Raw genomic sequence first — 12,924 nt, 5'->3', positions numbered from 1 at the left:
TAAAGACATATAGCATCTTATTATCTAATTATGGAACACATTTGACAACTTTTATCTGATTCTCCTATGTTCCTCTTAGCTTCAGACTTCTATTAGAATATGGTTGTTTAGTTCCAAGTTAGTTTCCTGTTTATGAGAAAACAGAGATTAAATGGTTATATGAAATGTATATGTGAACATATATATACTTACACATGTGTTTTGTGCTTTTATTCTTTATAAGGGACTTCATTTTAAGTATTTTAAAACACCCAGAAGCAATGCAGACATATTAATGGTGATGTCTGTGTGCAAAAGGAGTAATAAATCAGTTCTGCATATTTAAAGAAGAGTACCTGTCATTGTGAGGATATAAGCTGTGGGATGTTTGTGGCTTTTAAAAAAGCTTGAAGGTTTGCAAATCCTTTGAATTAAGTCAAGATTCCAAAGTGAAAATCCTTTTTATTTACATAAGCATTCTAAATTATAAATGGATAAATCTTAAAGAGTAATTTTTAAATTCTCAAATAACCTTAAAAGTTAACATTTATTGAGCACTTACTACATGCCAGGGCTGTTGTAAGTGAACCATTTGTAGTAACACTCTTCAACTCACACAGCTTAGTGAGATATTAATATAGCAAGTGGCAGAGCTAGGATTTTAACTCAGAGCCCACATTCTTAACTACTAAACCTTACCACCTCACAAATAAGCAGTTTGACATTTTATATTGTCTCCTTGAAGTCACCATAACCTAGTAAGTGTATTAACATTAGTTGTGTTTTTATTTCATATTCTGAATTTTTATTGCAGTGTAACATAGGTGTTCACTGTATTTCCAGTTGTGGGCTACAGTGTTCTTTAGCGAATTCATAACTTAACACCCTTAAAAGAGTCTATTTTAGGATTACTAAAAATAGAATTAAAAGAGTCTATTTTAGGATAATTACTAAAAATAGAATTAAAAGTGATTATATGTAATTATTAAATATCTATGATATGCTGTAAAACATTTTAAGTGGATACTTAGTGAAGGCAATTATTTTACTATAGTTAATATCTTTGAAATGCTTTTTTCCTTAGATGGCCATTTGTGAAATATGCCTTGTATTTATTCTTCATTTTGTACCATTCTGTGGCATAGATTTCCTTGCTGAAACAGAATCTGGAGATGCAGCTTTCCCAGTCTCAGACTTCTTTGCAGCAGCTGCAAGCCCAATTTACACAAGAACGACAACGACTTACACAAGAGCTTGAAGAATTAGAGGAGCAACATCAACAGAGACATAAATCTTTAAAAGAAGCACACGTCCTTGCATTTCAAACTATGGAAGAAGAAAAGGAAAAGGAACAAAGAGTAAGTTTAATGTGATACATGTTCAAAGGTAATCCAACAGCCTAATAATTATTAGCCTTCAAATTCTTAAGAATTCATTTTTTGCCTCCAAGCTATGTATTGCTTTATTTCATTGTGTTTTCTAGAACTTGACTTCTGAGGGTCAGAGTGATTAAACATACACACCAGTTACGCTGAATAAGGCTGACATTTTATTTGTTTCCCAACATAATTCCAAGTTCATTATGAGACTAATACACCATCTGGTTTATCATATGGTTAACAGTGGTTAAATAAATTTAGCATAGTCCTGAGCTGTAACCACTATAATCACTTAGTACTATTCTGGACTTTTATTAATAATCTCTCATCAGATTTTTAATTTTTCTCTTTCAGGCTGGATCTACAAAAGACATATTTATCCAAGGAATTTATATTTTTTTATCCCACATTTTTTCCTTACATCCCCCCCCCCTTTTTTTAATATTTTATTTATTCATGAAAGACACAGAGTTAGAGACAACAGGCAACCCATAGGGAGCCTGTATAGGACTCGATCCCAGGACCCTGGGATCACGACCTGAGCCAAAGGCAGATGCTCAACCACTGAGCCACCCAGGTGCCCCACTTTTCCCCCCTTATATATAAAATTTACAATGAAATGAAATTTAGAAACATTTTAAAAATAGTACCTTTCCCTATATACAGCCCCAAAGGCTATGTGAAAAGTAGTGAAACAGACAAGTCATTCAGGAGAGATTTAAATCAAATAGATACATTATTGGGTTAATCAAATTGTATGCCAGAATCTTCCCATATCCCTTACTTTTTTCTCTGTGAAAACACTAGTTTGACATAGTCTTAGTGTGATTATTTTGGTTCAGATTATTTCTTTACACTGTATTTTTCAGCTTCTTCTAAGGATCTTATAATTAAGGTAAAGATTCAATAGAAAAACAAAGTTTTACTAACAATAATTTTCACTATACATAGTTATTACCGATATAGCTTGCTTTTAATCCTTTATTTGGTGCAGACAACTATTTTAAGAAGTGGTATGCTATAAAAAATTATTAAAACAAAAAAGTCATATTCCTTTAAAAATAACTGCCTATACAGTAAGTTGTGATCTTTTGATCTTGTCTAGAAAGATAAGGAAGTTTCTTTGGTTAAAAATTAGGCCTTATTTCCACTATCCCTGATTATTATAAATGCAAAAACTGTTAAAATATTAACAAACCAAACTTAACAATACATTGAAAAAAATCTGTACACCATGATCACATGGGATTTATTCCAGGGATACAAGGATGGTTCAAGACCTGCAAGTCAGTGTAGTTACTACGTTAATAAATGAAGGGTAAAAAAAAAAAAAATCACATGATCATCTCAATAGATGTAGGAAAAGCATTTGACAAAATTCAACATTCATGATAGAAAGTCTCAAAAGAGTAGGTATAAAAAGAATCTGCTTCAATGTATTAAAGCCCACATATGACAAACCCACAGCTAACATCATACTTAACAATGAAAAGCTAAAAGCTTTTCCTCTAAGACCAAGACAAGGAAGCCCATTCTTGCCACTTTTATTCAACATAGCCACAGCAATCAGACAAGAAAAATAAAGAAATGGCATCCAAATTGATAAGGAAGAAGTAAAGCTATCACTATTTGCAGATGACATGATACCTTATACAGAAAACCCATCACATCAGTAAGAGAAAAGATAAGAACCATATGATCATATCAAGAGATGTAGGAAAAGCATTTGACAAAATGTAAAACTGATTCACAATAAAAACCTTCAACAAAAAGTTGGTTTAGAAGAAACCCACCTCAACATAATAAAGGCTACATATGAAAAACCCACAGCTAACACCCAAAATGGGGAAAAACAAAGCCTGTACTCTAAGGCCAGGAACAAGACAAGGATATCTGCTCTCACCACTTTTATAGTATAGTACTGGAAGTCCTAGCCACAGCAGTCAGACAACAATAAGAAATAATAGGGATCCAAATTGAGAAGGAAGAAGTAAAACTTTTACTATTTGCAGATGATATGATATGGTGTATATATGAGAATACTGTATAGTGAAAACCTGAATGACCACCAAAAAAACTGCTAGCATTGATAAATGAATTTAGTAAAATCATAGGATACAGAATTAATGTGGAGAAATCCGTTGCATTTCTATACACTAATGAGATAGCAGAAAATGAAAGTAAGAAAACAATACTATTTATAATTGTAGCAAAAGTAATAAGGAATAAACCTAACTGAAGACATGAGAGACCTAGTCTCTGAAAACTTAAAACACTGATGAAAAAAACGAAAGATGACACAGAGAAATGGAAAGACATTCCAAATGCTCCTGGATTGTAAGAACAAATGTTAAAATATCTATACTGTCCAAAGCAATCTGCACATCTAATGCAATCCCTATCAAAATACCAACAGCATTTTTCACAGAACTAGAATAAACATTACCTAAAATTTGTATGGAATCACAAAAGATCCCAGATAGCTATAGCAGTCTTGAAAAAAGCAAAGCAAATGTGGAGGCATCACAATTCCAGATATCAAGTTATATTACAAAACTGTGGTAATCAGAACATTTTGGTACTGGCATAAAAATAGACACACAGATAAATGGAACAGAATAGAATTCCAGAAATAAACCCAAAAGTGGTCATTTAAACTTTGACAAAGCAGGCAAGAATATCCAATGGGAAAATGTCTTTTCAGCAAATGGTGTTGGGAAAAACTGGACCACTTTATTACACCATACATAAAAATAAATTAAAAATGGATTAAAAACCTAAATGTGAGACCTGAAACCATAACAATCCCAAAAGAGCCGTGGCAATTTTTTTCTAGATAGGTTCCCTGAGGCAAAGGATACAAAAGCAAAAATAAACTCTTAAGACTACATCAAAAAAGGAAGCTTCTGCACAATGAAGGGAACACTGAATGGAAGAAGATATTTACAAGTGACATATCTGATAAAGGATTAATATGTAAAATATATAAAGAACTTATGTAACTCAACACCCAAGAAACAAATAATCTAATTAAAAATGGGCAGAAGACATGAACAGACATTTCTCCAAAAAGACATCCAGATGGCCAATAGACCCATGGAAAGATGCTCAATGTCACTTACAGGGAAATGCCAACCAAAATTAGAATGAGGTATCACCTCACGCCTGCCAGAAGGGCTAAAATCAGTGACACAGGAAATAACTGGTGTTAGCAAGGATGTGGAGAAAAAGGAACTCTCTTGCTCTGGTGGTAGAAATGCAATCTGGTGCAGCCACTATGGAAACCAGTATGGAGTTTCCTCAGAAAGTTAAAAATAGAACTACCCTATAATCTGACAATTGCACTATTAGGTATTTACCCAAAGAATACAAAAACTAATTCAGAGGGATACATTTACCCCCATGTTTACAGCAGTATTATTTAAAATAGCCAAGATATGGTAGCAGGCTAAGTATCCAATGAAGATGTAGTATCTACACCTACAATGGAATATTACTCAGCCATGAAAAAGAGTTGAAATTTTGCCATTTGTAACAACATGGATGACTTAGGGGGAATTATACAAAGTGAAGTAAGTTAGAGAAAGGCAAATACTGTATTTCACTTATATGCAGAAATTTTTCTTTTTAAAGAGATTCAGAATTTTTTTTTTAATTCTTATTTATTTATGATAGTCACACAGAGAGAGAGGGAGAGGCAGAGACACAGGCAGAGGGAGAAGCAGGCTCCCTGCACCGGGAGCCCGACGTGGGATTCGATCCCAGGTCTCCAGGATCGCGCCCTGGGCCAAAGGCAGGCGCCAAACCGCTGTGCCACCCAGGGATCCCTATATGCAGAAATTTTTAAAAGCAAAACAAATGAACAAACAAAGCCTAAATAGACTTATAAATACAGAGAACAAACTGGTGGTTGCCAGAGGGGAGGTGGTGGGGGAATGGGCAAAATAGGTGACAGGGATTAAGAGGTACAAATTTCCAGTTATAAAACCAGACATGGGGATGTACAGCACAGGGAATGTAGTCAGTACTATTGTAATAACTTTGTATGGTGACAGATGAAACTAGACAATCATGGCAATGATTTCGTGGAGTTTATAAATGTTGAATCGTTTTGTTATATAGCTGAACCTAATACTGTATGTCAACTGTACTTTAATACAGCACATACACACAACTAGGCTTGATTGGTATATAACCTATTCATTGATATCGTTTGTGAATTAGAACACGTAAGCTCTCGTATCAGTACTTTAATTTTACGCATTTAGTCTCTTTTCAAAAGAAATCAGAACCTATAATTTTATTGTTGTCATTAGGTAGTCAAGCTACCTATGTAACTAACATCTAAACTAAAAGTCTTTTATTTTACTATATTTAAAGAAACCTATGCTTTACCTTTCAGAAATAAAACACTTAAGAAACAGTATAAGTAGCCAAATATTAATTTATAAAAACGGTATTTTAGAGTAATGGTTAAAGAAATATAACCCTAATTTCAACATGGTTTCTTTCCCAGAAACCTTTCATGTTGCAGGTTATGGTAAGAAAACCCCTTCCTGGCACAGTTCAGTCTCTAAATTTGAAGTACCCTGAGCTCTTTTTTTTTTTTCCTATGGCCACATATCTTTTCTTAATCTTAGCCACATGTCCATTTTCTCTGGTTAGACTTCTAGAACTAACATGAGATGTTTGTTTTACGTTTTTTTGTTTGTTTGTTTTACCTACTCTTACAGCTTTGCTTCTGTTTGCAAATGCCTATAGAAAGTTGCTACAAAATATTTAATAAGGTTGGAGTCGTAAAGATCTCTTTCTGATCAGAAGGAGATCTTTTCTTGTTAATGCCCCCTCCTTTCTTTCCTCTCTTAAGTTTGTGCACACAGAGGAATTATGCATTAATTTTGGTGGCTTACCCCCGTCTGCAGCTTCAGACAATGACTTTATTTGCAAACCACCTTAGGAAAAAGGCCCATCCATATCCCACTTCAGACACACTAGATTGAATCAAATTGGTTTCATAAAGATTGTTTTACTGAAGTGACCCTACTAATTTATTTTCTAAAGTTCATTATCTTATATCTAATTTTCTTTCTTTTTTTTTAAATAAATTTATTTTTTATTGGTGTTCAATTTACCAACATACAGAATAACACCCAGTGCTCATCCCGTCAAGTGCCCCCCTCAGTGCCCGTCACCCATTCACCCCCACCCCCCGCCCTCCTCCCTTTCCACCACCCCTAGTTCGTTTCCCAGAGTTAGGAGTCTTTTTGTTCTGTCTCCCTTTCTGATATTTTCTTGAAAATGAATTACAAATGCCTTGTTTTTCTTAAACGAGTTTTAGTAATTTTTATTTTGTTTGTATTTTCCTTCCTGTATTCTAGAATAATAATTCGAGTATGTTTCTCCTATTTTAGGCTCTTGAAAATCATTTACAACAAAAACATTCTGCAGAGCTTCAGTCATTAAAAGATGCACACAGAGAGTCAATGGAGGGCTTCCGGATAGAAATGGAACAGGAACTTCAGACTCTTCGGTTTGAATTAGAAGATGAAGGAAAGGCTATGCTTGGTATTTTTTTAAGCTTTTATTTATTTATTCATGACAGACAGAGAGAGGCAGAGACACAGGCAGAGAGAGAAGCAGACTCCATGTAGGGAGCCCGATGTGGGACTTGATCCTGGGTCTCCAGGATCATACCCCAGTGCCAAACTGCTGGGCTACCCGGGCTGGCCTATGCTTGGTATTTTGAAAGGATTATAATCTTGTCATATTTATTTATATGTTCTACTTTAAAATTCAACATGAAATCAACAGTTTTATTTTTAATTTTTGAAACACAAATTTCAACTTTGAAAATGAATATCCAAGTATGAATGGAATAGCAACAGTGGGGTGAGGTCCCCTCACCTTTCTCCATATTCTGGCTATGTAAGCAACAGTCACTGGTGCTTCCACCTACCATTAAGGAACTAAACAGAGTCAGGACCTTGACACTTTCCACTCTCAAGTGACTAAAAGGAGTACATAGACATGGGACCACATGTCCTTATACTTGATAGGCATTTGGGTTTTCTGCACATCAGGATTTTGTCTTTAGGAGAAAACTCATGTTTAGGTCTGACTTTTATTTAGGTATTTTTCAGGTATTTTTTATGGGATTTTAATCTTTGAAGTATTCAAATCACTGCCCTTTTCATAAGGAGATCCGTTGAGATTTGAAGAAAAACTGTATGTGTATGTAAAGAGTTTTTGGAGGGTTTTTTTGGTGGTGGTCAGTAACTTTTTATTCCTACCATCTCATTTTCCTTCTGTTTGTTTTTTTCCCCAAAAATTCTCTTAATAGTTTTTATTGTATTACTGTTTTATAGTATTACTGTTTACCCAGTTGCCCAAGCCAGGAAGCTAGAAGATGCATTTAACTTTTTTCTTTTGTTTTCACATCCTGTTAGTTCCTTCACTTAAATATTCCCTATGTCTCTTCCCTCTTCTTTAGTCCTTTTGTCATACTCAGTTCACGGTCATATAATTTTTCACCTTGGTTATTGCTGTAACTTCAGCAATCTCTACTATCCCATGTAATTCCCTCTAGCCTGTGCAGTTATTAGAACAGGGTGATATTTTGTTCCCCCTTGGTATAGTACCCGGCCTTCAATAAATGTGGATCATATGAAATAATCTCAAATTCAAATAAAAATGATGCCTTACAAATCAAAGCATTCACCAGCTAGTGTTTAACATCTTTCAGCACTATTGTGGAAGAATTTTTGCCTGAGTGGGAAGTTGCTTCCTAAGTGAATATATGTTATGGTACTGTTCAGTTCTAAAATGTTATTCCAATAGCAAATGAGAAAAGTTAAAAACAATTCATTTCCATTAGCACCTTACTGTCAAACTAAAAGCTTAAATGGATCCATTTGAGCAGTTGAAAATTTTCTTGTCCTTACCAAAGGTAGATGGCCTCTAAATCCATGGTATTTCTGTGACAGTCTGGGATATTTTAATGGGCATACATAAGTGTCCTAATTTTAAAAAATATTATATTCTGTATAATTTTTATGTAAAGTATCAATATTTCTAAAATACACAAAAGCTTTTTTTTCCCCAGCCTCCTTACGCTCAGAACTAAACCATCAACATGCAGCTGCAATTGATTTGTTACGGCATAGTCATCATCAAGAATTGGCAGCTGCTAAAATGGAATTAGAGCGAAGTGTAGACATCAGCAGAAGACAGGTAAAGAAGAACATTCTGCTATGTGATGATTCCTTAAATGTGAATAGATTGTTCAAAATTTTTTGAAAATTACTTTGTAATGACTAGTATTTTCACTAGTTATTAATTTACCATCTATGCTGAAGAGTCTTATTTTTAAAGGGAAATGGGTAGTTTGATTTTGTATATTGGTCATAAAATTACATTTTATTTTATGACTTTTTAATTAAATGTTTTGAATTCTACTTGCATCTTGAGAACAATGAAATATAAATAATACAAAGTGAAAACAGAATACTATGAAACAGTACTACTGTCTGTAGAACTTACTGAGATGGTGGACCGTTTTATATCTGTGCTATCCACTATGGTCGTCACTGGCCACATGGGCCAAATATGTCTAGTGTGACTATGTGTCTGGTTTTGTTTAATTTTAAAAAATTTAAACTTGATTTAAATAGTCGTGCTGGATAGCATAACTATGGGAGCATCAGGTCCTCAAGAAAAAGAATAACTGATATTTCGGTATCACTCTAGCACAGGTACTACATATGCTTTTTAGACTTTACTCTTTGGCCAAGTGTACTTACTTGAATCAGAGAATTTATGATCTTAAATGTCTGGATGGATGGATTTTTAGGCACAGTGCAATGAAGGCCATCATTTGTTAGGCTTAAAACTTTCACTTTGTTAGTCTTTAGCTATGTTAAATGATCAGCTCAAATTTTCTCTTCATTGCTATGAAGTTTTAAAAAAGCCACTTTATAATCATGGAGGGAAGTTATATTTTCTTTTAACTAGGCTGACACTGAAATTGACAATGTCTAGCTAGACATTGTAGGAAACTAACTTCTAGGAAATTGGAAGAGAGCTTATCATATTTCAGACAGGATAACTGTTACATCAGTACTAAGCAGACTGCTCTCTGAGCCACTGTGTGTGTGTGTGTGTGTGTGTGTGTGTGTGTGTGTGTGTGTGTCGGGATGGCCCCGCTAGACACAGGGCCTTTTTAAATGAAAGGACAATGGTGCCAGCATTTTATTGTAGGAGCCCTGCATTCTAATCTCAGCTCTGCTATTCATTATAAATCATCCTTAGACAGATCTCTCTTGGATACTGGTTTTCTCATCTGTAAAATGTGAGGGAGATGTGCTTTTATGGTCTTTTGGGCCTCTTGACACCATGATATTATCCATATAAACTGTATCCGTATAAACACTTCTTATATATGGGATAAGAAGAGGACTTTAGATTTTATTTCAGTGGTTTGCTTTTGAAGCAATGTCATTACATTTGACATGCTACTATGTAATTTCCTTTCCCTTAGATAAATGCAGAAAGCAAATATTAGAAAATCTTTAAGAATTATTTTTAGGGGCATCTGGCTTTCTCCATCAGTAGGCATGTGGCTCTTGATCTCAAGGCCATGAGTTCAAGCCCTGCACAAAGCTTACTTAAAAAAAAATTATTTGTGTTTTGCAGAGTAAGGAACATATGTGTAGGATAACAGATCTACAAGAGGAATTAAGGCACAGAGAACATCACATCTCAGACTTGGATAAGGAGGTACAGCACCTTCATGAAAATATAAGTGCCCTAACCAAAGAATTGGAATTTAAGGGGAAAGAAATTCTCAGAATACGAAGTGAATCTAACCAACAGATGAGGTATGTCATTAATTACAACAGAAGAAATATACAGTGTTATCTGAAAGACTGCTGTATAGTAGTTAGCAGTACATGCCTATTTTTCTGGCTAGGCTGCCTTCTAGTAGATACTGAAGACCACTTCTTTATTTGCTGACTGCTATAATTTAGAACATAGATGAAGTGTTTGTATTTTGAGTAATATGTATGCATTCATTAACTTTGGAAATTATATAATTAACTAAAATCTTTATAAAATATAATTTAAAAAGCATTAAAGGAGACAACTTCAGCAAGCCAGAAGATTAGAGCAAAGTAAGTAACTTACTTTAGGCTGTTTCCATTAATTTTCTATATATTATACCTAAAATCATTTCAAATCTGGTAGAAAATAGAAAGTTTTGAAAGCTTGACCTCAGAATAACATTTTCTTAACTAAAAATAAATTAAACAGGTTGCATGAACAAGATTTAAACAAGAGACTTGAAAAAGAGCTGGATGTCATGACAGCAGACCACCTCAGAGAGAAAAATATCATGCGGGCAGATTTTAATAAGACTAACGAGCTACTCAAGGAAATAAATGCAGCTTTACAAGTGTCGTAAGTCATATTACATTAAAGAAAATTCATATGTGGGAAATAAACTGAGGAGACTCTGTCTAACCTCAGATTACTCTTTTAAATCTAATTGATCCTTAAAAAAGAAAACGTAAGTGCTATATTACCAATGGTAACTGCAGTGTGATATTTTCGTTAACAAGGATAAGACAGTTGAGTGATTTTCAGCTGCTACTGCCACAGTCCCACTAGGACAATCTGCCTAAGACCTGTCCCTCAGAATCATGAACTATATAATGCCACGTGAAAACCCTAAAGATGTCCATTATATACTGTTAAGGAAAAAGAGTATATTGTGGCCTAAAGGAATATTATGATCCTATACATACACTAATAATACATATTTTATATACAAATATCAAAAGATCTTAAACGAATACAAAATTTTAATGACAGTACTTCCCTCTAGGGAGTGGATTAGAGGGTATTGGAGGTGGGGAAAAGCAAAATCTTCCTTTTTATGTTTTATACTCTGTATAGATGTTGTTAGAATTCCTACAAGCAAGCATTTAATTTAAGAAATTAATGAAAGTAAAACATCAGAAATAGTTACTATTCGTATATAGTAACTCCAATATTGTTAAAACCAAGATTTCTAATTATTGCTTAATATTTTAAGAAAGTATTTAATAGCCCTTCTCTTTCCCACATACTTAAAAACTGTTACAGAATATGCAAATAGCATTCACTCCTGTCTCTGAGGCCTAAACTCTGGTCCAACTTAAATGCTCTCAGAATTAATCTATTCTAAGCTGCTGCTCCAAATGGTTTATTTATTCACCTCTAGTCTCTCTTCTTCTAGTCAGTTTTAAAAGCTGCATAAAAATATATAAATATCTCCACATACTTCAGTAAAGTCAAAATAGTGACTAATCACATCAACCCTAGTCTCAAAGTGAAATTTAAAACTCCTTGTGACACTGTGCCTTTTCCTCCCATGTCGGCCACACTGACCTCAGTTTCCTTCTAAGGTTCTTCTATGTTTACATAGAAGAACCTCAAAACTACCTGGATTACCTTCCCCCAATCTAAAAATCATCTTCTCACATCTTACACATTAGACTAAGTAAGCTTTGTAGTAAATACTGTTACATATGGGTAATGGGTAACATATATACTCACATTCACTTATGCCGAAACAAAAAACAGACCCCCCAGTGATTGGCAGTTACTTCAATGGCTCCTGAGGTGAAGTACCCTCTAATGGATACACACAGAATTTTCACATTAGTAGGCACTCGAATGTTTCCTCGAGTGAATTTTTTGAGGCTTCCCTATAACATTTACCACTTTATGAAGTTACACTTGAAACCACGAGATCGTTTTCCCAGTCACAGTGATTTTAAGTATTTGCGGTTTGGGAGGTAATTTTTAAATCCTTTTGAGCCACAGTAAGAGCTCATAACCTTAGACATTTTGCAAAAATTAGTTACAATAAACCCTACTTTTTCCCTTCTCCTGGGCTGTGTTACTCATTGGACAGAGGCTGAAATCCTGGCACCCCCTCTTCACTGTCTGCAAAAACCTGTTCACAAAAAGAATGACCTCTGTCTGTCCGTGTGTCCTGTCTCCTTAGGAATGTTAATTTACAAAGATTAAAGGTTTGTTTCTACTTTATTCTCTTATGTGATTTTAAACATTATGAACTTTCAGTAGATAGTAAATAACTTAGTTTTTCTATGTTATAATAATTTTTTTAAGACTTTATTTATTCACGAGAGAGGCAGAGACCTAGGCAGAGGGAGAAGCAGGCTCCATGCTGGGAACCCGATGTGGGTGGGACTTGATCCCCAGACCCAGATCACACCCTGAGCCTAAAGGCAGGCGCTCAATCCCTGAGCCACCCTGGAATCCCATGATAATTTTTAACAATCGAAGAATTAGTATTACTCATGAGTCAAATATTTTATCCGCTTTTCTAGATAAACCATTTGTTTTATACCTCAGCTAGGTCCATGGTAACCAGCTCTATTCTTTTTTCACCAGAAAACTACCACTAACCTAAAATTAGTCTCTAGCTAAGGTATTTATTCTTCTAGTTAAACCAAACATACACACAAATGTATTTAGACCAGTGCTGTCCGGTAGATTA

General features: G+C 34.5%; 1 protein-coding gene and 1 long non-coding RNA gene across 10 annotated transcripts in view; one reads left to right on the top strand and one right to left on the bottom strand.

The window, feature by feature from the left end:
• FAM184A (family with sequence similarity 184 member A) overlaps positions 1-12,924 on the top strand; it is a 107,737-nt gene that overhangs the window by 83,106 nt on the left and 11,707 nt on the right. For 6 of the 9 annotated variants that reach the window (XR_005353831.1, XM_038526665.1, XM_038526667.1 and 3 more), the window contains 5 exons: positions 1,125-1,337; positions 6,770-6,923; positions 8,461-8,588; positions 10,050-10,234; positions 10,668-10,814. Coding sequence is in view for 8 of the 9 variants with exons in the window: in XM_038526665.1 (XP_038382593.1) it covers positions 1,125-1,337; positions 6,770-6,923; positions 8,461-8,588; positions 10,050-10,234; positions 10,668-10,814 (827 nt within the window). In the remaining variant the exon portion in view is untranslated. The remainder of the gene's footprint in view (positions 1-1,124; positions 1,338-6,769; positions 6,924-8,460; positions 8,589-10,049; positions 10,235-10,667; positions 10,815-12,924) is intronic. The other 3 variants (XM_038526664.1, XM_038526668.1, XM_038526663.1) reach the window with 1 other exon arrangement.
• Positions 1,011-12,924, bottom strand: part of LOC111096168 — a 66,452-nt gene continuing 54,538 nt past the window's right edge. Inside the window, exon 2 of the long non-coding RNA XR_005353833.1 lies at positions 1,011-1,305. This is a non-coding gene — a long non-coding RNA (uncharacterized LOC111096168). The remainder of the gene's footprint in view (positions 1,306-12,924) is intronic.

Source organism: Canis lupus, chromosome 1 (assembly GCF_011100685.1).
Source record: "Canis lupus familiaris isolate Mischka breed German Shepherd chromosome 1, alternate assembly UU_Cfam_GSD_1.0, whole genome shotgun sequence".
NCBI classification, from domain to species: domain Eukaryota; kingdom Metazoa; phylum Chordata; class Mammalia; order Carnivora; family Canidae; genus Canis; species Canis lupus.
The sequence above is the reverse complement of the archived record's forward strand: the minus strand, read 5'-3'. Positions and strand labels throughout refer to the sequence as shown.